This window comes from Danio rerio, chromosome 15, assembly GCF_052040795.2.
Source record: "Danio rerio strain M-AB ecotype USA chromosome 15, GRCz13ab, whole genome shotgun sequence".
NCBI classification, from domain to species: Eukaryota; Metazoa; Chordata; class Actinopteri; order Cypriniformes; family Danionidae; genus Danio; species Danio rerio.
In genome coordinates this window covers 21,143,110-21,166,444 of record NC_141035.1, presented here as the reverse complement: position 1 = coordinate 21,166,444, position 23,335 = coordinate 21,143,110, and the positions used below count along the sequence as shown (strand labels likewise).

At 35.6% G+C, this 23,335-nt stretch overlaps 2 protein-coding genes across 52 annotated transcripts in view; both read left to right on the top strand.

Moving 5' to 3' along the window:
• LOC147840601 (uncharacterized) overlaps positions 1 to 23,335 on the top strand; it is a 570,564-nt gene that overhangs the window by 319,829 nt on the left and 227,400 nt on the right. The gene's annotated exons all lie outside the window — the stretch shown is intronic.
• The window catches only part of ncam1b (neural cell adhesion molecule 1b), a 220,620-nt gene that overhangs the window by 81,071 nt on the left and 116,214 nt on the right, over positions 1 to 23,335 (top strand). For all 51 annotated transcript variants that reach the window (XR_015508319.1, XR_015508318.1, XR_015508312.1 and 48 more), the window contains 4 exon segments: positions 9,436 to 9,510; positions 15,790 to 15,999; positions 17,599 to 17,742; positions 17,965 to 18,102. Coding sequence is in view for 13 of the 51 variants with exons in the window: in XM_087282357.1 (XP_087138483.1) it covers positions 9,436 to 9,510; positions 15,790 to 15,999; positions 17,599 to 17,742; positions 17,965 to 18,102 (567 nt within the window). In the remaining 38 variants the exon portion in view is untranslated.

Sequence of the window (23,335 nt, the reverse complement as noted above, 5' to 3'; positions counted from 1 at the left end):
ATTACAATAGTACTTAAAGTAAATGATCAAAACGTATTTATATTTATTTTAATATTTTGAATAAGGCATAAAACTAAAAAATGTTCATCCAATGAAATATTGTTGGATCTACAAATAACTCAGTTACGACAGGTATCTCAAACCATCTATCATCAAATTTAAATTTGAATTTCTGTGCAGAAAACAGAACTTCTGCTCTTTAAGCTAACAGATAAGCCACGTTGTTCATACATGTGAAGCATGGATCTACCGCTAACAGAGAGACGTCATCATGCAAACTGCATCAACCTGAACTTCTTTCTGAAAGACCAACAGGACCTTGTATCCATGAAAAGAAAGATCATTTTTGAAAGGGCCTCTGCCAAAAATCCAGAATCAAAACTTTTCTAAATCCTGAATCTATATCAGAATTATTTTTGCACGCTTGACGGCAATACCGTTATACAGTTCAAAACAACAATCTGAAGGGTGACACCACAGCTGAAGTATTACTTTTAGACAGGTATGTTTTAAACTATATTAGCCACGCAAAGCTTACATGTATGTAGATTGTGTTGATGTTTATGAATGTGTTTATATGCATGGTAGTGTTGTTCAGCCACTGAAAACGTTCGGCAAAAGATTGGCTATTTTCAGGTTCATGGAGTATCTTTTACAGCATTGATAAAATAGTGGCTTAAATAGACCTAAGCATTTAGTTCTTCAAGTGGAAAAGGAGATGAAAACAGGCAATGTGCAAACATCAGCGAACACAGCTGAAAATGAAAAGTCACCTGTTGGCTTGGAAAATTAAACATAAGTGTAATGTAAAATTATAAAGGGATATTTCTGTTTTTAGCTCTCCTTTTTTCTGATCTAACTTTTATTTAGTTTAATAAGAAAACATAAGTAAATGTGCTCTTATGCCTAACCAGCTTTATTGAGGTAAAGTTTGATTTATATTCACACATTTGTTCATTTTTGAACACTGACAGCCTGTGACACAGTTTTGGGGAAATATAAATCCTGCACCCGCTAGCCTGTCAACAACTACCCTTGATAAAGTGCGTGTCTCGATAGAGTTTTCTAACGGTTGAATGACATGATCTAGTGTATATTTAATCAGTGCGTGTTTGCGAGTTCACAACTTAAGAAGGTGTGGCTTTGGATGGCAGGGGAGGGTCGTAAAGTTTCTAAACTATTATGCTAATGCTAGCATTCTGGCAGATCACCTACTGCACCTTTAAAATAATATAACTGAAGCAATCTTCATTGTACAGAGCGAGAACGCTTCTCTTAAACTGAACAGTTGCATCATCAATGATGTAAGCATGCTCAGGCATGGAAGGCAACAAATGCAATGTGAGGGCTGAGGGGGAGAGGGAATGGGGGGGGGGGGTAGGGGTTGCTTGGCTATCGCGTCTGGGAACGGTTCAAGACAACTGTGCCTTGTGTGAGTACATCCTAAAAAATTCTACCTTGTTATTCACAAATAAAGAGTTGTACAGACAATCTATATGGTGCTCTGCTTAACCACCCCTGACATCACTTTACTTATTGTTTAATGGCTAAGAAGAATATTTTCAGTTTCACAGAAGGGCAAATGTTGTGTAGGACGCAAGAGGGTAACGGAATAAAGAAATTATTTTCCTAATGAGTAAAAAATAACACAATATAATGGGAATTAATGAGAAGGAAATGTGTATGTCGCTGTTAGTTATTTATATATTTATTTGTTCTCGTCACCAAGGCTGTTTTCAAACTTGGTTCAATTGATTTGTACGCCAATTTCTGTGGAGGGTCAGCAGCAATGAGAAATGCATTATTACACTATAACAAGCAAATGATATGCCTTCGAAGGCTGTTCACTTCCACAAAGTAGAATGGATTGCTTTTATACAGTGGTGAAATACTCTGTTCCACAGACTCCGACTTTAAAGTTGTTCCTTGAAGCGCAGCTGAGCTTGAAAATCAGCATGAAATGAAAATTCAACCTGAATATTTTCCAAATAAATCCATGCCATAGATCACGCTCAGTTCATCTGTGAGTGTTTCATTTCAAGATTGAAAAAAATAAAGAGCTTGTGCGTTTAATCAAAAGGTCATCACAAGGTCTTCAGGGGAAATGCCAGACTTGTCTGTGGAGGAATATTGGTGGATTTCTCCAATCATTTAGTCAAATTAAACTGGGCAATGGCCACAGCAAAATCCAGTGAGTGACTGATAAAACTTAGTACCTATCCTACTGTGCATTTTACTTTTTCAATAATGTCTATGTTAATTTGTCACATTTGTTTCATTAAAGGGGGTTGTTTGTTTGTAACATTAATTCGTCTACTTTATATAATTTTTTTCCTTTGGCGTTTGTTTTGATTGTCCACTTTCTTTTGACTCTGTTAAAGCCAACAAAATGGCTGTAATGGCCCAGCAACATAAAGTGATATGGCAAATTCAGACAGCACGATTTTTAAAGTTGTGGCGTCACAGATGTTTTCCCACTGCATGACTAACTGTAGTATCATTCTGTCACTGCTTTGTTTACACTACAAGATGGGTCGGCGACAGGGGGTTTCCCACTGGATGACTTCAAAATAGAAAGAATCGCTGACAACTTTGTTTTGGTCTGCAAACTACGTCTCACAACTAAACTACACATGCAAGTGCACATAGTGTATCTTTTGTTTTTTAGCTACATAATGAGAAAGAAGTCTTTAGTGGGGTAGAAATGTGCTTATTTTGCTCACCTGGATTTTGAAGGGAATTTCTCCTACACTTTTTTCTTCTTTGACTTGGTTGTGATATTGTTCAGATGACACGTCAAACAGACACGAGTGCTCCTGCCAAATTCACACTAGTTTTTCCTCCATTTCTTGGGTTCTGTTTGATCGAAAAAGTGCTTTTTAATTCTCCCCAACCTCCCACTGGCCTGCAGATACCCATACTGGTGGATGCTGCTCTCTGATTGGCTGTAGGTAATTGATGATGTTGTTTTTGACCAGAACACATTTTACATGGCATGATATGAATCGCTGAGGGCTCCAGCTATTTAGCATGCCAAATATCTAATGGGTAAAGGCGACATATTGGCAAGTCTCTCAGATTGCATCTTTGATAGTTCACACTGTGTGATTATTACTTTCGTGAACGAGCACCGATTTGCCTGTGGTTTTGGGCATATTGTTGGTGATTTCTCAAAACCTGTCGGCGAGTCAAAATGGGAGTTAAAATCATGCAGTCTGAACTAGGGTTGTGCGATGTTGACCAATTTGGCATCGTACAATGTCTAATGTGAAACATCGCGATGGACAATGGCATCGTCGTCGTAGGCGGGGAGTGGGGGTGGTTGTTAAATATCAATTCATTCATAACGAATTAATTCATTGTAGCCTACTGTTTTCACTACCTGACCCACATGGTCTTTGCTCTACCCATAACCAAACCATAAATAAATAAAGTTACAAACAAATGACCACCTGTCAATCTTTTTTTCGTGGGACTCTGGCATAAATAAGCACAGTGATCTGTGTCGTTCTAATGGCTTTTCCCACAGCTGGTGGAGGAGATGAGAGTTTGGTTGGAGTTCACTAGTGCATAGATTTTTATTGTTTTAACTGCAAAATCCTCAGCGCATGCGCGGATTTAGGAGACATTTATGCAAAATGCATCTTTAGACCAAAAAACGCCAAACGCAGCACTCAGTAACAGGTTGCTATGTGAACTTGCTGAAGTTCTTTTTTTATTGGCCCACTGCTCTAACTGAATGCCAATGGTTGGTTAACATCAGCTGTCAATCACCAAGTCAATCCCTTCTGCCTTCAGATGACAGGAGCTACAACCGCGAAAATGTGAAGCGCTGAAGATGAGAGAATGGAAATAACACTGACAGATTTACCCACAGTTACTAATAAAGGCACACCTTATTAGTGATCATGTGCTAAATGTTAATCCACAATTTACACTTTTCCAAGAGTAAATAAAAGACCTCCAGTGGCTTCAAGTCCGCTATGAAAATGACTAAAGCCATTTACTGTAAAGTCTGTGGGACGGGGTTTGCAGGTAACAGCGTTTGCCATTGAATCTACACATTTTAAGCGCGAGAGGTGCTGTATAATCCTTCATTATTCCTCACGATGCTGTCAGCCGTGCGAGTGGCAGCTATATGTAACATTTAACACTGCTCAAGAAAAGGCCGTTATTGCTATTAAGATGACACGCAAATATTAAGTTATATATCAATATGAATGTGGGGCCGGGCGACGGATCGCGATGCCGGCTCAGCATTGTAAAGTTTGTCGGCAATCGGTGATGGACGATGGCATCGTCTATTGGCACAACCCTAGACATTAGACGATTAATCAGACAGTATACTAATTCTGCTTGGTAGTAAACATCCACAACATTCAAACATTTAGATGATGAACAGTCAGTCTACACACAATCAGTCAGTGGGGTGTTTCCCAGTACTGGGTTGCAGATAGAAGGGCATCCACTGTGTAAAACAGGGGTGTCCAAACTCAGTCCTGGAGGGCCGGTGTCCTGCATAGTTTAACTTCAACTTCTCTCAATATACCTCCCTGTATACCTAGAAAGAGCTTGATTAGCTGGTTCTATGTGTGTTTAATTGGGGTTGGAGCTAAAATATGCAGGACACTGGTCCTCTAGGACCGAGTTTGGACATCCCTGGTGTAAAACATATGCTGGATAGGTTGGCGGTTCACTCCGCTGTGGTAACCCCTGATGAATTATTTAGTGCTTTATCGCAGTACTTTTCCATCATTTGGATAAACATATGCACAACCATGAACATGAAGGCAGAAACATGAATAACATCATGACTAGAAAAGTTTAAGCTTGAAAGTACAATGTTTAAATGTTGCATTTTATTGAGCAATGTTTTATGTTGGGCCTGTAATAGTTTTTGAAGTGTTATATATTGTATTAGTTATTTTATATGTCTACGTTCTTAATCAAACATATGCCTGGAAGATCTGAATCAAAAGAGAAAAATAATCACATATTAATGAGTAGATTTTTGAGTACTTAATAAAAGATAGTTCACTCAAAAATGAACATTTCGTCACCATTTAATCACACTCACAGTGTTATAAACTTCTATGAATTTCTTTCTTTAGTTGAAACAAGATATTCCGAAGGAAGTTGGAAACAAGCAGCCATCAAAGGAACTATAGAAGGAACAAAAAAGACCATGGAAGTCAATGGCTGCTGCTATACTTTCTAACATTCTTCAGTACATCTTTTGTGTGTGTGTGTGTGTATGTGTGTGTGTGTGTGTGTGTGTGTGTGTGTGTGTGTGTGTGTGTGTGTGTGTGTTTGTGTGTGCGTGTGTGTGTTCAGCAGAAGAAAGCAACTCAGACAGGTTTGGAACAAGTGAAGTGTGAGTAAATCATGACAGAATTTTCATTTTCAGTGAACTATACATCCAAACCGATTGAATTTGCAGAAAAGTAACTATATATGCAATGTATGGTTATCAGGATATGAGATGACATATTGTGATATGAGATTTCTGTCATATCACCAGCAGCGAGCCATCAAAATAAAATGGTAACTGAAATATACTGTAATGCTTTTCTGCACTCACATGGGCTTCTGCTTGTAGTCCAATAAATTCTAATTTGCTCGTATGAAGCTATTGTTTCTATACTCAAAAAAATGATGTTTGGTGTTTTTTTAAACTACTTATACAAAATACGTTTTTTTTTTGGGACAATCTAAAAAAAGTTTTACTTTCCATCCACTTAAATTTGTAAAATTCCTTCATGTCCCAACTCAAATCACTTGTGTGGAACCCAGCATTTTTTTTACAGTGTAACACTAAAACAATTTTATAGATATCTATATTTTATAGATTATGTGCTACTGTGCAGCCAAGTATAGCTTATCTTATCCTCATTACCTCATTCTAATTGAACGACCCCAGTCGGCGATCAGTAGGTTTCACTTATCTGTGTATGTAACTTTTCATGTCTTAAAGGCCACCTTTTTTACCCCTTGTTCACGATTTAAGAAAAATCGTTTGTGTCTCTAGAATGTGTTTGTAAAGTTTCTGCTCAAAACATACATCAGATAATTTATTATACCTTTCAGAAAATTTACGGCCCATCGTTCCCATGTGCCTGTCAGAGTGTGGCTCAATCTCCACCTCGGCTGTATCAGATAAACAGCACAGTGACAGACATGAAGGAAGCAGATCTCACATAGCGTTTGTGAGAAATACTACATTATAAAGCATACCAGTGATTATTTAATGTATTTGTTGTGGAGATAATTCAAGCCATTTTGTCACACACAATGTTGTTACAAAGTTACCACATACACAGAGCACGGCAAATGTGACAAACATGTTAATATCTACTGCTGTATAGATATCCGTTATATTAATGTACAAAACAAACATGATTTAATGTCCTAAAACCTGGATTGAACCATCTTCCTTTATAATTATACTGGCATGCAGTTTTGGTGATAAAGTAAACATGGTAAAAACACTGTAATTCATTAAAAACATGCATTGTTTTGAACTTGTAAAACATTGTCAAATTTGATGATGATTGATGACCACAGAGAACTCAAGAGATTTTTTAATCCCGGTTGCTTTGCGCATCACCTGTCTTGTTGATATGATTATATGCATTACTACAGAGACATGGTAATATGCTGCTGTCAATCAGTTTGGTGGGCGGGGACACTGCACTCCTACGTCACGTTGCAGTTGGCCTCAAAATGGGAGCCATTTGGATCCTGTTTTAACATCAGGAAATTAAAAAAAGAGACTTATTGTCTTTATATCACCCCGATGTGACTGTGGACACACTGTATCTACACACAGTTCTGTCCAAACAGCTCCCAAAAGATGATTTTCATCATAGGTGCTCTTTAACATACAGTTAAAACCCAGAAACTTACATGCACTTTAAAAAAAGGAACATAACATTTTTTTTTATTTTATTTTTTTTATGTCTGATGATAATTCATACTAAACATTTACTATTTTAGGTCCATTAGGATTACCTAAATCATTTACATGTGCTAGATGCCAAAATAATGAGATAATTTTTTGGAGAATTAAAAAAAAAAAATTATAGACAGTCAAAAGTTAATACACATTTACTTTGTATTTTTTTATCTTTGCTTTTAAACTGCATGACTTTGGTCAAATGTTTTGGGTATCCTTCCACAAGTTCCTCACAATAGTTTGATGGAATTGTGGCCTATTCCTCCTGACATAATAGGTGTAATGTAACTGAGTTAGATTTGTAAACTGTCTTGCTCGCACAAGCTTTTTCAACTCTGCCCACAAACTTTCTATAGGATTGAGCTCAGGGTTTTGTGATGGCCACTGCAAAACATTCACTCTGTTGTCCTTAAAGTACATTTTAACTAATTTGGCAGTATGCTTAGGGTCATGGTCCAATTGGAACACCCGTTTGTGGCCAAGTTTTAATTTCCTGGCTGACATCTTGAGATGTTGCTTCAGTATTTCTACATAATGTTCTTTTTTCATGATGGCATCTATGCTGTGAAGTGGACCAGTCCATCTTGCAGCAAAACAGCCCCACAACATGATGCTGCTGCCCCCATACTTCACAGTTGGGATGGTGGTCCTAGGCTTGTAAGCTTTTCCCTTTGTCCTCCAAGTGGAACACTGGCCATTATGGCCAAACAGTTCAATCTTAGTTCCATCAGACCACAGGACATGTCTTCAAAATTATTCTTTTCCCAGTGTAATTTAGCAAATTGCAGTCTGGCTTTTTTTGTTGATTCTGGCTTGTTGATTTTCCCATGTTGTCACACAAGTAAGCCGTGTGTTTGAGGTTTTCCTTAAATACTATTCTACAGTTGTGCCTCCAATTAACTCAAATGTTGTCAATTAACCAATCAGAAAACTTCCAAAACCTTGACACCATCATCTGAGCTTTTTTAGAAGCATAAAAATCTTATTATATGTAAACTTCACTTTCAAGAAAAGTTATAACAATTTCTCACAAAGTATCTCTCTCATTATTCTGCTATTAATTATAACAGAGACAAATTTGATAATGTTAACTTACCTAAAAGAGAAAGAGTTTAGTCACATCAATATCTGACCTTTTTTTTTTTTTTAAATGGTTATGTGCCTTTTAATACAGTGTATGTAAACTCCTGGTTTCAACTGCATTTGTCTTTTCGACCTAAATGGTTGCGAGCAATTATTTTTTTGCAGCTTCTCTGTACTGAAAGTAACTTTCAAGCATAGTTTCCAAGCATAAATAAATTTCCTTTCCTAAAATGCTTTTGGTTAGAACATAGAAGCCAAATCTGTCTTTAGTTGAGCAAATGGGTCACCGTAGGCAGCATTGTTCTTGTAATTCTTCAAAGCGAATTCAAGCAGGGCCCTCAGAGATTAGAGGTCTGTGACCATTCCGCACACAGCTTCAGTGTCACCATGCATCTCCCAGCATGCCCTACTAATGAGAGGCTAATTAATTTAAAGTCCTGTCCTCGGCAGAACTTAAGCCTTTTCATGCCAGTCCCAAAGTTGGTCGATTTACCAAATTTGCAGATTAAAAGTTACTCTTTCATCTAAATAAAGAATATAAATGTGAGAAGGCACACGGAATAGATGGCCCTTCCACCAAGAACAACAAACATCCAATAGTATCGATTGAATATGCTGATTTAATTGAGGTTTACCCTCTTCTGGCTTTGTCCATTTATTAAATTACCTGGAAGACTAAAGGCCACCATCTGTGAGCGGATCAATTTTGTCTTCGGTCTGCTCTCTTTGTCTTTACTCATTTCCCAAACATCCCAAGTGCTCCGACATATGAATGAGAAATGAGCAACGGCCTCTTTAAAGTTTACGCCCAAGCCCTTGGTTTTACATTTCCTCGATTGAAACAAATCGACCTGTTTTACTCTTTCCATTCCTATGAGTTTCTGAAGATAAAGCAGCAAGACGCATTGTTTTTCAAAAAGCAAACAGCCTGTTTAGCCTACCTTCGAATGAGTTTAAGAGGGGATTGGGAGTTTCTCAGAGATAAATCTCAGCGTAATGGGGTGCGTTGGTGACATTGTGCTGAATATGCGGAGGCAATAAGGCAATAAATGATCCTGCAAAACTCTTAAGGAGGTGAAATGGCCGAGTTGACAATGAGCTTGTTAGCTTCACTGTCTGTTGTCGCCTCTCATTTAGTCGGATCAAAATGATGCACTGTTGTTTATCTGAAGAGCTCGTGTCAGAGGGGTTTCCATAGTTACCCGTGCGCTTATGAAATTGGAGAGATCAGCTGCTTGTGTGGAATTAATGAAAAGTGCTATCAGAGAGTGCTGAATTATGCATGTGGAGAAATAACGGTTTGAAAAGTTTTGAGAGTAGGATTTTTTTTGTGTGGAATAACTTCAGTGGGTTTGCTTGATGTGTTCTTTAATCTTAATACTTGTCTTTCTCTTCAGTTTCTCTGCAGGTCGATATTACACCTGCGCACGGCGAGATCAGCGTCGGAGAGTCTCGCTTCTTTTTGTGTGAAGGTAAGTTCTCATATTGACCAGGAACCTTCTGCACCTCATTACTGTTCTTTGAAGAGTTTCCTGCAATTAATTCAGCTCCAGCCACTAAGTGCAGAGCTTTGTGTTGTAGATAATTTCAACCTATTTTTTGCTGCTTATTCTTGGTCTGTGTGAGCTAGGAGTGGGATTTTTGTTGCAGTGAGTTTCCATGTGGGCAAGTCTTTTTGGCTTGAGACCACATGGATAAAAACAGAATGACAATCCACCAGGTTACATCTGGTACATATATGCTTTTACACTGATTAAAATACTTGGCTTTGGAAACTGAAGTGACATTGAATATGGCATTGTTTTCTTTGCCTACCAAACTGTGATGGGTCTGTTTGTCCATCTGTATCGCATATTACCGTCAGTCTTTTTTTGTCTGCTGCTGTCATTTAACCAGAACCATTAAAGGGATAGTTCTCTAAAAATTCAGTAATAATTTATCACGTCTTCCAAACTCATGTAAGTGTTTGAGTTTGAGCAAATCTGTTGAGAATAAGTGAAAGGCGATATGTGAGGGTATTTTGTGTTAGAATATGCATTTCTTTCAGAAATTGTGAATATACAGTACATTTAGGAGAATTTAGTTTTAAAAATAATACAAGGAACATTACAGATGATATGTTGAAATTGCATACTCTCATGATCCTTCAGAAGTTATTCATGTTTCTTGGAAAAAGTTCAAAAGAGGTTCAAAAGAACATGTCTCATTCATATGAAAGAGAACAGAAAACTGATATAGCATAATAAGTGTCTTCAACTGTCATCTTTGATTTATTTATTAAATCCTGACGAGATAAAGGTATTAAAGGGGAAAAAATAGAATAAATAAAAATAAAATAATAAAAATATATTTTTATTTATTAAATAAATAAATAAAAATATATTATTTATTTAATAATATATATATTATTAAATAAATTGTCTCCCTAAATATATGGTGGTCACAATCTTTGACGAAATAGATGAGAGCATTTGATTCACAGTTAAAGGTGTAGTATGTAAGTTTGGCACCCGGTGCACTGTACAATTTACTATGGTCTTCTATGTGAAGCTTCTTTGACACAATTTACATTTTAAAAAGTGCTTTACAAATAAAGGTGAATTCAATTGAATTAAAAAATCATGCATGGTTGCCTTAATTTTTTAAGCTGAATCAAATTAACCTTATGAGTCCGTTGAGCTTATATTTTGTTAAATTGACTTAAAACAGCTTGTGTAACTTATAAAATCAAGTTAAAACACGATTAACTTAGTTTAATAAGTTACAATGACCTACAAATATATGCGGTCAGGACTAATTGATCATGTATTTTTTACAGTGTGGTTTAACCAGGTATTACACTACTGGATCAAAACAAACGCAAGCGCAGGTTGGCAGATTGAACTTTAGAACAAACACATTTGCGTGATTCAGCATGTACAGTTGAAGTCAGAATTATTAGCCCTCCTAAATTATTAGCCCCTGTTTTTTTTCCTCCAATTTCTGTTTAACAGAGAGATTTTTTAAAACATTTCTTAACATAATAGTTTTAATAACTCATTTCTAATAAATATATTATCTTATCTTTGCCATGATGACAGTAAATAATATTTTACTTAATTAAAGTAGCATTAAACTTAAAGTAGCATTCAAAGGATTAACTAGGTTAATTTGGGTAAAAAGGCAGGTTTGGTTAATTAGGCAAGTTATTGTATAACGATGGTTTGTTCTGTAGACAATCGAAAAAAAAAAAAAACTTAAAGGGGCTAAAAATTTTGACCTTAAAATGGTTTTTAAAAAAAAATGAAAACAGCTTTTATTCAAGATAAAATAAAACAAATAAGACTTTCTCCAGAAGAAAAAAAATATTATCAGACGTACTATAAAAATGTCCTCGCTCTGTATCATCATTCGGAAATATTTAAAAAAGAAAAACAATTTCAAAGGGAAGCTAATAATTTTGACTTTAACTGTAAATTTAATAATGTCAAAGACGGTTAATATGTATTAAATAGATTATAAATCGTACCATTTCGTGAGTGAGTGTATAGACTGTGCTTCTGAATGGCTGTATCTGTTCTATTTCATCTGGTGCCAATTTTATTTTAGCACCATCATTTTTTTTTCTTTTTTTTTTAAATTATGTTTATTTTATTTTCACAATAATAAAGGCCTAGCAATACATTTTTAAAAGAAATGCAAAGAAAAATATTAACACAAAACAATGGAAAGAAACCAAAAAAGGAAAAAAAAAAACAAAGAAAAAAAAGTTCAGATTATATATAAAACCGGACTACCACAAATAAAACAGATCAGAAAAAAGTATTGCTTATTTTCAGGTCATAATACAGTTTCAATATTTCTTTTAGCTTGATAGGGCAAAGGCTAGGTTCCAAACAATCCGAATATGGAGTCCAAACTTTGAAAAAAAAATCTTTTTTTTTTTTTTTTTTTTTTTTTAAAGTGTAGCCTTGTTTAACATTATTTAGTCCTTAGAAACAAGGAGACAGCAGAAATCACATAGAACACAACAAAATGTTACCATTTCAAATGAAATAAATGAATGAAAAATTAAATCTAATTATTCCTATTTCAGTGCATGGGGACCCGGCAGTTCATACATGAAATCATTTACATTTTAGATTAAGCTTCTGCAGTTATCAATTTTTCTTGTTGCTAACACTTTTATACTACTATTGACCTAAGCTGCAAAAAAGATTAATTTGACAAAAATAATAACTAAAATAATAGTGTATTGCTTTATGATATATAGTGTACATGTTCATATTAAATAAATGCTTTAAACAAATCAATGGGAGTCCAATACAATACATTAATGTATCATTAGTAAGTCATTTAATGCATTAAAATCAATGAAATGCAACTGAGTTGTATTAATTATTAACTTAATTTTAATTGAATGACTATTACTTATTGTAATTAGGCAATAACTAACAACCTATCAATACTATAAGCTTTTGTAGTTTCCATTACATGTACTTCTGTTTAATTAACTGTTAACAAATGGAATCTCAGTGTGCGGTGTCCAGAACAAAGGCCTATACATATTCACAGAATATTCAATGTCTTAGGTCAGATTTACAAGGAAAAATGTTAATGTTTTAAAGTAAATTGCGTATTAAGCTGTATGTTCAACAGCACACTAATACAAAAATATTGATATTATTAAATGACACTAAATAAATTATTCACTATACACTATTATTATACTGAATAAATAATTATTCACAGTGTTTTGAAGTGTCTATGATATCAATATTGTAGAAATTCATTATCACTATATATTCAGTTATTGGAAATTTAGATATCTGCTGTACACCAGTATTGCACTATTAGATGCTTAAAAATACATCACTAGATTACATGTCAGTCTGGATGAAAGCTTAATAAAACCATATTTGCAAAATAATAAATAAAAAATTATAATACTCATATGCTCATATTATTCATACTAATACTCATTTTTAATACCCATTACATCACGTTGTGTGTATGATATAATACACACACACACACACACACACACACACACACACACACACACACACACACACACACACACACACACACACACACACACACACACACACACACACACACACACATCTTTCTTTGGAGTTTATCATCATCTCTGCTGCCTTTATCTCTGTGAAACGGTTTGAAACTAGTTTTTATTGTGAAAACTGAGTTTGAGTTGATAACATTTCTCAGTAGATTTATGACAGTGGGTTGCTCAGAAAACTCAATACTAAATAAATATTTTCCTGTTTTTCTTTTGCCTGTAGCACAGTGACAAAATGAAAACAGTATATTTGTGAAATTACATGGATCGATTTTAAATGATCACATTTGCAATGCCAGTGTTCTCAGATGGTAGAGAAAAGGCTTTAAACATCCACAAATATTTGCCTTTTATGTATTTTGGAAAGAGAAATCATAGTATTTGGGAGTCAATAGCGGAGTCACTTATTGCTAAAATGGTCTTTTCATTATTATGTGCAGTTTTATTGTGTAATTACAATTATTATACACCGTTCAAGTGATCTAATGACTGGTCCAGAAAGGTTGAAAAAACTCAATACTAAATAAATGTTTCCTGTTTTTTTTCTTTTGCCTGTAGCACAGTGACAAAATGAAAACAGTATATTTGTGAAATATATAAATTTTTTTATATCACATTTAAAAACCAATTTTCTCAAATGGTACAAAACAGCACATTAATCATGCAAAAAAATTGCCTTTAAATTTTTTTTTTTTTAAAGAAATTGGGAGTTATTATGACTGTACGTTCACACTGAAGGCAGCGAGATCGTCAAAGTTCATTCTGGTCATCAGAATTTGCTACACTGATCTTGTATTTATTGGGACCTATCAGTTACATTCCCACATAAAAAACATGCTTTCTTGCGTGAAAAGGTTACACGCTTTTTATCAAATTCATTTAACTATAGAAAGATCAAGTTGTTTCATGTTGTGTGGCTTTGCTCCACTTATCCAATATGTGTCCATATATACAGTTGAAGTCAGAAGTATTAGCTCCCCTTTGATTTTTTTTCCTTTTTTAAATATTTCCCAAATAATGTTTAACTGATCAAGGAATTTTTTAACTGATTTTCTTAGTATGTCTGATAATATTATTTCTTCTGGAGAAAGTATTATTTGCTTTATTTTGGCTAGAATAAAAGCAGTTTTTAACTTTTTGAGCACCATTTTAAGGAGAAAATGATTAGCCCCTTTAAGCTATATATTTTTTCGATAGTCTACAGAACAAACCATCGACATACAATAACTTGCCTAATTACCCTAACCTACCTTGTTAACCTAATTACCCTGTTTCACCCTTTAAATGTCAATGTAAGCTGTATAGAAGTGTCTTGAAAAATATCAAGTCAAATATTATTTACTGTCTTTATGGCAAAGAGTAAATTATTCAGTTATAAGAAATTAGTTATTAAAAGTATTATGTTTAGAAATGGGTTGAAAAAATCTTCTCTCCATTAAACAGAAATTGGGGGAAAAATAAAGAGGGGCCTAATAATTCAAGGGGGCTCATAATTCTGACTTCAACTGTATATTAGGGGCGTCAAAATTATTCGGTGCACCGCAATGCAGACGCGGACAATTCAGTATCAGCTCGGAAATAGATCTTAACCAGTTATTATGTACTGCTGTCATTTATCTCATATGAGCTATGACGTGGTACAATACTATGGCGAGGGAGGGGATACTGCGTGTGTTTGCTGGACTGCAGACACTTATCGGTGAACAGCACCAGTGCAATAGAGCCAATCGCAGCCCTTTCTGTTGAGCGTGTGACCAGTCATAGGCATTTAACAACTCACTCTAAAAGCAAGCGGATAATAGTTACGTTTGTTCATTTGTTTTAAATGCTCATGCAAACTCATTGCCACTTATCGCTGCTGGTTTGCATTAAAAATAAATGACTTCCAGCTGCTTTGACGCTCTCCCCGCTTTCGGTGTGAATGAACACTCAAGTATATGATTATAAAGTAGAAGAATAAAGAATGAATCTATCTATTGGAGTCATTGCTTATTTGCTGACATGCTCTTTTCATTAACTGTGCAGTCTTATTGTGCAATAAAAACATTCTAATACACTGTTTTAGTAACCTAATGACTGGTTCAAAAAGGTTAAATGGAGGTTTGGTTTTTCACGTTTTGTGTGGCCTAAAAAAACAATAATCTTCTAGAGGATTCATTGACTGAAACAGTACTCCAGTCTGAGTTCAACTTTCATGTCGCCGATGGTGTCCGATGTCACCAAAATATGACAGTAAACGAGACCCATGTGAATAAGTCATACAAGTGGAATATGTTTAACCTTTGTGTGCCTTATATCTCAGTTTGAAAACCCGTTACACTCTCCTGGGCTTCATTTGAAGAGGCAAAGGCGTGGAACGACGACTCTGATAATAGCTCTCAACATTTGAGTCTTCACCAGTGCCGTGTCATACGGTCCGCTGATTTGGGTAATAGACTGGTAACCTGAGAATCGGTTGAAGTTTTAGGTTGTGCCTTCTGACAGCTGTTGTGCCAGCGACACATAATCCCAACCGATTCGAGCAACCAATTCACCCGCGTCAGGCCTGATTCGCTTTTGATTGATTCATCTCTGTGTGGATGTTACAGCAGCTTAACTTCAAACAGAATGATTTATTTGATGACACATTTGATACACACGATCTGCTCATGGATGCTGAGATGTTCATTTGTTTTGTTTTTTCGTGTAGTTATTGGTGGGGCCAAGGAAATCGATTGGTTTGCTCCAGCTGGGGAGAAAATTGAGCCTGGTCGACCGGACATCAGTGTGATTCGCAACGACGAGACGTCCTCCACTCTTACCATCTACAACGCAAAGGTCGACAATGCTGGAACATACAGATGTGTGGCCAGCAGTGGCGATCAGGATGCAGAAGCCACTGTCAATCTGAAGATATACCGTAAGATACTGGTTTGCACGATATTGGAAAAAACTGACATTGTGATGATTAATTTTTCCACAATATTGTGGCATGGAGCATAATTTTAACAGATGAAATTAATTGGTGTAATTAAAAGGTTGACAATTTAAAATTCTAATATTCATCATTTTTGATACGTTGTAAGAAAGTGTGTCTACTAAAAAAATAATAAACTGGTAATAAATAGGACTGCACAATATATGGCTTCAGCAATGATCCAAATGTGTGCATTCGAAATAGTCACATCGCAGGATCTGCAATGTTGAGTTGGGATTAAAGTTGGCCATCAATGAAGAATGTACAGTGTTATTTTACATAACATTTGATTATTCAATCACTGTACCTGAATATCTGACAACTGTTTGACTCTTCGGAAAAACACAAAGCACTGCTTGTTTCACTTTTATCTTTGGTCTGTTTTCTTCATCCATGCAATCTGTTTAATTCATTCCACTACAAAATTATCCCAATCTCATCAGCTAAAATAGTATTCGTATCGCAATATATATCGCAGAAATATTAAATATCACAATGTCGATTTTTCCAATATCGTGATACCCTAGTCACAAACATTGAGAAATACAGTAGAGCAACGATACTGTACTAATAAAATATACAGTGAATATACAGCAAATACCATACTATGGATTTGTATGGCACTAAAGAATGACATTTGGTCCTATAGTTATTAAGACTGAATATCGATGGTGCTGATTGTGGGCTCTTCATCTTAATTTCTCTTTGACAGCTTAAATAAGCACTTACATTTCTGCTTGCTTTATTTTCATGACAACACCTCATGAAATGGCATTGATAAATTGTGCTAGTGTAAACGTTTTATTGATACATTTAGAAATAATGTAGATTATAAATATATGGAGCTTTTACAAATAAAATTATACAAGTATTTTGATAGTATTCAGAAAAGAAATAACTAAGTTTAATAATATTTCATGATAAATTTTTGTTAGAAGCAATGCAAGTATGAGACTTATTCCCTAACTTCAGTCAATGATTACAATGGGATTTATTGTATAACTAGGATCAGACTAACATCATTGACTGGCATATTTTGTTAGTGTAGACGTATTAATAATAATAATAATAATAATAATAATAATAATAATAAAAATAATAAATGTGTATTCTACTAATCAGTAATCATTATCATACTATTAATAGCTCTTACCTTTTAAAAAAAAGTCAAATATACATGTTTAAACATTGTTTTAACTATTTTGAATTTTGTATTGAGGTAATTTGTTAATTGTAATGTTTTAATGGTAAAGAAAACATTAAATTCATTAATAAATTAATTATAATCCGTTCATTTCATTTAAGGGCCAAAGATTGCCTCTACACAAAACAATATCATTTCTGAAGCTGGTTGCAGCAGGAAATAAGAAAATATTCATGAAAAAATGAGAGTGTACAAAACAACCTTTGATGATGCTTCTGAGGAGACTTCATTTTAGATGATGACTTATCTTGCTGTAGACAACAACAATACAAAGAAAAAAGGAATGATTGCATGATGAATTGAAGTTGCAGCTAAATTGCTGCTGTTTTTCCCCCCAGAAAAAATTACCTTCACAAATGTCCCATCACCTCAAGAGTTCACCGAAGGGGACAACGCCATTATTGTGTGTGATGTCATAAGCTCACCTCCACCCACAGTCCTCTGGAAATATAAAGGTGCTAAGATCCAGTTTGATAAAGATGGTAAGTCATTCACATCAAATAAGAGTGATTAATTTGCTCTGTTTTCATGCTTTAATAAATTGATGAGATCATTAATGCTTGTTCCTGGCAAATGCGGCTCTTTATTAATCCTTGTGATAACAGATGAAATACTTGTTAAATCTGCATATGATTTTAATGCGCAATTTGCAGACATCTGTTCAATCCCGCACAAAATCAATTCGCCCTTGTTCTGTTCTACAGTTCGTTTCAAGACTTTGAGTAACAACCATCTCCAAATCCGAGGGATCAGGAAGACTGACGAGGGAGTGTACACTTGTGAGGGTCGTATTAAAGCCCGTGGAGAGGTTGACTTCCGCAGCATTAAAGTGGTTGTGAACGGTGAGCTCTTGTTCGCTTTATTGTACCTGTAGGACTCAAAATGTGGACATTTCAGATCCCAGCAGAAACTAATAATCAAGAGCTATTCCACTGTTTCCATGCTGTCTCAAATGACTTATATGCAATGTTTTTAGCCATTTATCCAAATATATATATATATAAATATGTTATTAAAAAGCCTTAAAAATAGTTTATTTAATGCATTCAGTGGTTCAATTAACAGCGTTTAACATTCAGACAACACTGTCAAATGATTAAATGTACTTTATAGTGGAAAAAAAAAAGTTTTTATATTTAAAATGTCTTTTGCAGTGGTAAAAAGTAGAGTCTTTTTAGAGCTGTTCATTGTTGTGGTACACTGAATAGGTCATGGCAATCCTTCAGTTTATCAACAAACAACTAAATAGCTAATAATTAGTTACTAGATACTGTAATTAAAGTAAACAGATAATGGGTAATTCAATAACTTTTCTACAGAAAAAAAATACTATGTAAGATGTCATGGCAGCCAAAATAGCTCAGTTGGGAGAGCATTAGATTGAAGATCTAAGGGTCCCTGGTTTGCCCCTTGGTTTCGGCAAAGCAGCGTTGTAGTTCTATAGGCGACGCATTGGCGCAGCAGGTAGTGCTGTCGCCTCTCACCAAGAAGGTTGCTGGTTTGAGCCCCGGCTCAGTTGGCGTTTCTGTGTGGAGTTTGCCTGTTCTTCCTGCTCCGGTTTCCCCCACAGTCCAAAGACATGCGGTACAGGTGAATTGAGTAGGCTAAATTGTCCATAGTGTATAAGTATGTGTGTGAATGTGGATGTTTCCCAGAGATGGGTTGTGGCTGGAAGGTCATCCGCTGCATAAAAATGTGCTGGATAAGTTGGCGGTTCATTACGCTGTGGTGATCCCGGATTAATAAAGGGACTAAGCCGACAAGAAAATAAATGAATGAATGAATTGCTTTTCATTTTTAGGCCATTTAATTACAATTGCATATAATATTCTTAATATGTACATTAATACTTAGGTATTTAATATGCTTAAATAGTGTAAATAAATTCAACAGTTCTGTATAAATCAATTCAGATAAGCAAATTAATATATAATTTCCTGACTAGTTATATTTATTAATTTGAAACATTATATATATATATATATATATATATATATAAAGCTTTTTTTCTTTATCAATGATAAAATATCCTGTTTCACTCAAATTTAAAATAATTTGAAATAATTGAATGATTTGAATGATATAATTAGCCATTTATATTTTTTTACAAGTTACTTAGACCCCTTTTACACTAATACGTTTTAGTTTTAAAGCAGTGTTTTTAGAATGAAAACAATCCACATCCACACTGGCGTTTCACCTAGCGTTTCTGAAAAGATCTCCATCCACACTATACCACTGAAAACGCACATCCCGTGATCACACACACACCCTGGCATGCTCTTCAGCGTATATGGACATCTAAGCCCAGGCAGTCAGCGGGTGCGTTAAGGACAACTGCCCAGGTGAGAGCTCTACCAAGGCGAGCTCATCAAGGATCTACCTCACTATAGTTGTAAATTCATTCATTCATCGTGGTCACCACAGCGGAATGAACCACCTATAGTTGTTAAATGTGATATTTAATTCATATTCTCTTTATCTAACAACTGTTCTGTCTTTTGAATCTATTATTTATGCTCAGTTAACATGTTTTGGCTGAGCGCAAAGAAAAGTTAATATATTAATTTATGTAACCATATACACCAATTCTGCACATTAGACTGGCTGCTTGCCTTTATTTCCTATATTGCATAAACTTATTTTATTATTTATTGCAATTATTGATGATTAAAACTTTTGATATTCAATGAAAATGAAAGGAAGCAGTTATGTCATAGGGTCCGTTTTGTCATAAATATGCATAAAGATGATGGTCATAAAAATATGTAGCTACACGACGCCTCAACATTTTGCTATATGTTAAATTGTTGATATCAAAATGAAAATAGGCTGTTCCTTATATCATGTTTTAATTTTATTGTTAAGAAAGTGAAACAATGTAGCCAGGGTTATGTGAATGATGTACACTGTTCCCTTTGAAGATTTACCCGACGTGTCCTCGGGAGTTTGTTTTCCATATCAAACTTGTGAAGTCTGAACTTACAAGGAAAGTGATAAACCCTAAACTTTGTGCACTTAATATTAATAAAAATCCCATTCAGGTTAGCGAATGTCTGCGACCACGCCTCCATTTTCAGATATATTCATTTTCCCCCATCCACACTGACACGGAGCAGCAAACCAAAACCAAAATGGCCTCTTCAGCGTTTTCAAAACGCTCCATTGTCAGGGCTTGAAAACTCTGGGGTAGTGTGGACGGAAGGCAAATCATAGCAAAAAGCTAATCGTAGCAAAAGTTATGCGTTTTAAAACTAAAATTTATTAGTGTAAACAGGGCCTTCGCAAACACAGATTGCTTAGTTTAGGGGTGCCCAAACTTGGTCTTTGAGGGCAGGCGTCCTGCTACAACTTGCTTCAACATGCCTGCCTGGAAGTTTCTAGTATTTTAAGGTCAATTAGCTGATTCAGAAGTGTTTGATTAGGGTTGGAGCTAAACTCTCCAGGACACCGACCCTCCAGGACCAAGTTTGAGCACCCTTGGCCTAGTTAGTTAAATAAACATTTCCCTCTGGTTTGTATGTTTGCATGCTAACAGCTTTGGATAGAGCTAACTAGCGAAAAGAAAGTGTTTTAAAGCTTAGGCTACTTGTTTAGCATAGCATTAACCAGTTAATAAAAGCTCTTTTGATTAGCTAAAACAAGATATCATGATTCTGAGCTGGGTATTTGATCAGCAGCTGTGTTTTTGTTGAGGTGGAGTATAAAGCTCAGTGTTTTGTGTTGAGGATCAGACAGTTTTTGAAGTAGCTGTTGTCAAGCTGCTCCACAGACATTTTCATCTCATCTCCTTTTTGATTTCATTCTTATTTGCCTATTTCCTTCCTGCGGTAAACCCGGTAATATAATTTCACCTCTTATGTCTGTGTTTGCGTTTGTTTTTTCTTGTATGAGTCTAATTTGAATCCGTAATGGGTTATCTTTATGTTGATGTTTAGTCCTGCTTGAGTGACCACAGTGCGGGCCATAGCTGCAATCTGTGAGTGGCTTTTTGTCAAAAGAGGAGGGCTAAATATCTGCAGACAGAACCTAAAAAAGGTTATATTATCCATTGGCAGCCTTTATCAGCAGGTGTTAGATGTGCTGCAGTGCCATATTTTCTTTTTGTATATGATCAAAGTGAACCTTTGAGAAGAGTTACTGTCTTTTTCATCAAAATCGGTATTTGATTCTCATTTGTAAAAGAGTAAAGATGTGTTTCAAATAAATGTAATGATAAATGTATGAAACTGTGCATTTTGAGGCTTGAGGGAACACTGTAACCCAATTGAGTCAAATGTGTTGTGTAGGTAGTATACTTCTTTTTTTTTTCATTAGGTGCATATTTATATTGGTATTTTAAGAGAGGTTCACATCCTGGCATTTAAAATTCAGTAACGTGTGAAACATTTTCTTGTTTTGGAATGGTACATAGTTGCCTGAAGGCAGAAAGTGAATTTATACACATATATAAAACTTGATACCTGATTAAACTGCATTTAATTAAAACTCTTTTGATTATCAATGTGTTAAATAAATAGCATTCAAATGTTGCTTATATATTAGTTTATTTCATAACAGTACAATGTTGCCTTAAGCTCAGATTAGATTAAAAAGTAGATACAGTATGTATTTATATATACAGTATGTACAATATATATTTATATATTTATTTAAAGTATGCAGAATTCTGAATCTTTTGTTGAGACACAGATGACTTTTTTTTATATATATATATTTTTTTATAATGTATAACTTTTATGTTTTTGAGCATGAAACTTTAAAATAAACCATAGTGACCATAGTGAGTCTAGTGGCCATAGTAATGCTCAAAGGGCCCTATTATACACTTGGCGTCTGCATTACCATATGGGGCAAAAGAAAAGGATGTGTTTGTGGATATAACTCCGCTTTTTGACCACACTCTGTTATTCATTAATTTATTTGTTTGCTAGAAATTAAAATTTAATTTAGAAATAATTTTGAAACAAATCTTTGTGCTTAACAAGCTAAATTAAATATGTAGGCTAATGGATGTTTTCAGTGGAGTGCTTACAACACCTTTCCCTTACTCCACGAAAGTAAATAGTAAAAGTAAAAAGAAAGTAAAGAGGCCAAATGGATCGTTCTTCATCCTTGCATTGCAGATGGTCTGTTTAACTTTTCTCACTAGTAAAAGCCTTCAGTTTTTCCTTTTACAAAGTCCGCCATGTAAATACAAATGTGCCATGGTGCATTGGAACTGAAAGGGAATGTGGGATGCTCTCATTAGTTTAATGCACGTTATACTCAAAACACACCCATAACTCATTAAGAGAATAGGTACAACCCTGTTAGACCCTGTTAACCCTGTTAGACACGCCCTTAATGCTTTTGCACCATGCACTTTAGACTTTGTGACTAAAAACAGAGCCCAAAGTGTCTTTTTCCAATGATACAATTTTTTTGTTTGTAGTTCATTGTGGTCAAGGTGTAAATCCCCAAAAGTGCAACCCGGGCTCATTGTGGAAACGTAGCCCCGGGAACGTTTCTGGAGGCTGCGAAATACGTCCCGGGAGGTACGTATTCGAGCAGCTTTTGTTTTTGCAAATCCACGAGAGGCCGATGTGCACACTTTTTCGCGTCTCGGATGCCTCTCGGGAGCACGCACCTTTTGCGCCCGCGCTGTTCTCGCGTGAAAAGCCGCCGGAGGCTGCTGTAGAGTGACCGTCCGTCCAACTGACTGGCTGACCGACTGAACGATCGACTAGGCGGTACTCCTCCTCCTCCTCCTCCTTCCCTAAACCCAAGCGACGATTTGCAAAAGCCGTCCAGAAAAAAAAGCAAAAGCCCTCGTCCGATTTTGTCCGCGTTTTCGGATCTCGCCCCATCGCAAACTCGTTTTCTTTTATTTTTTTTGGATTCTGTTTTTCATCTTACCTGATTTCTGGAACTGCTCTTCCCCGGACATCGCCGTGGCCGGCTCCTTCTCCCTCCGGGCCTCCGCTCTGCCGACGTAACGCTGCGAGCTAAGTGGACAAACTGGTTAAGGCAGGAAAGCCCTCCTCACGAAGGTGAGCCGTCAGCCGTCGAGTGCGTAGAGGAGGAGCGGAGCGG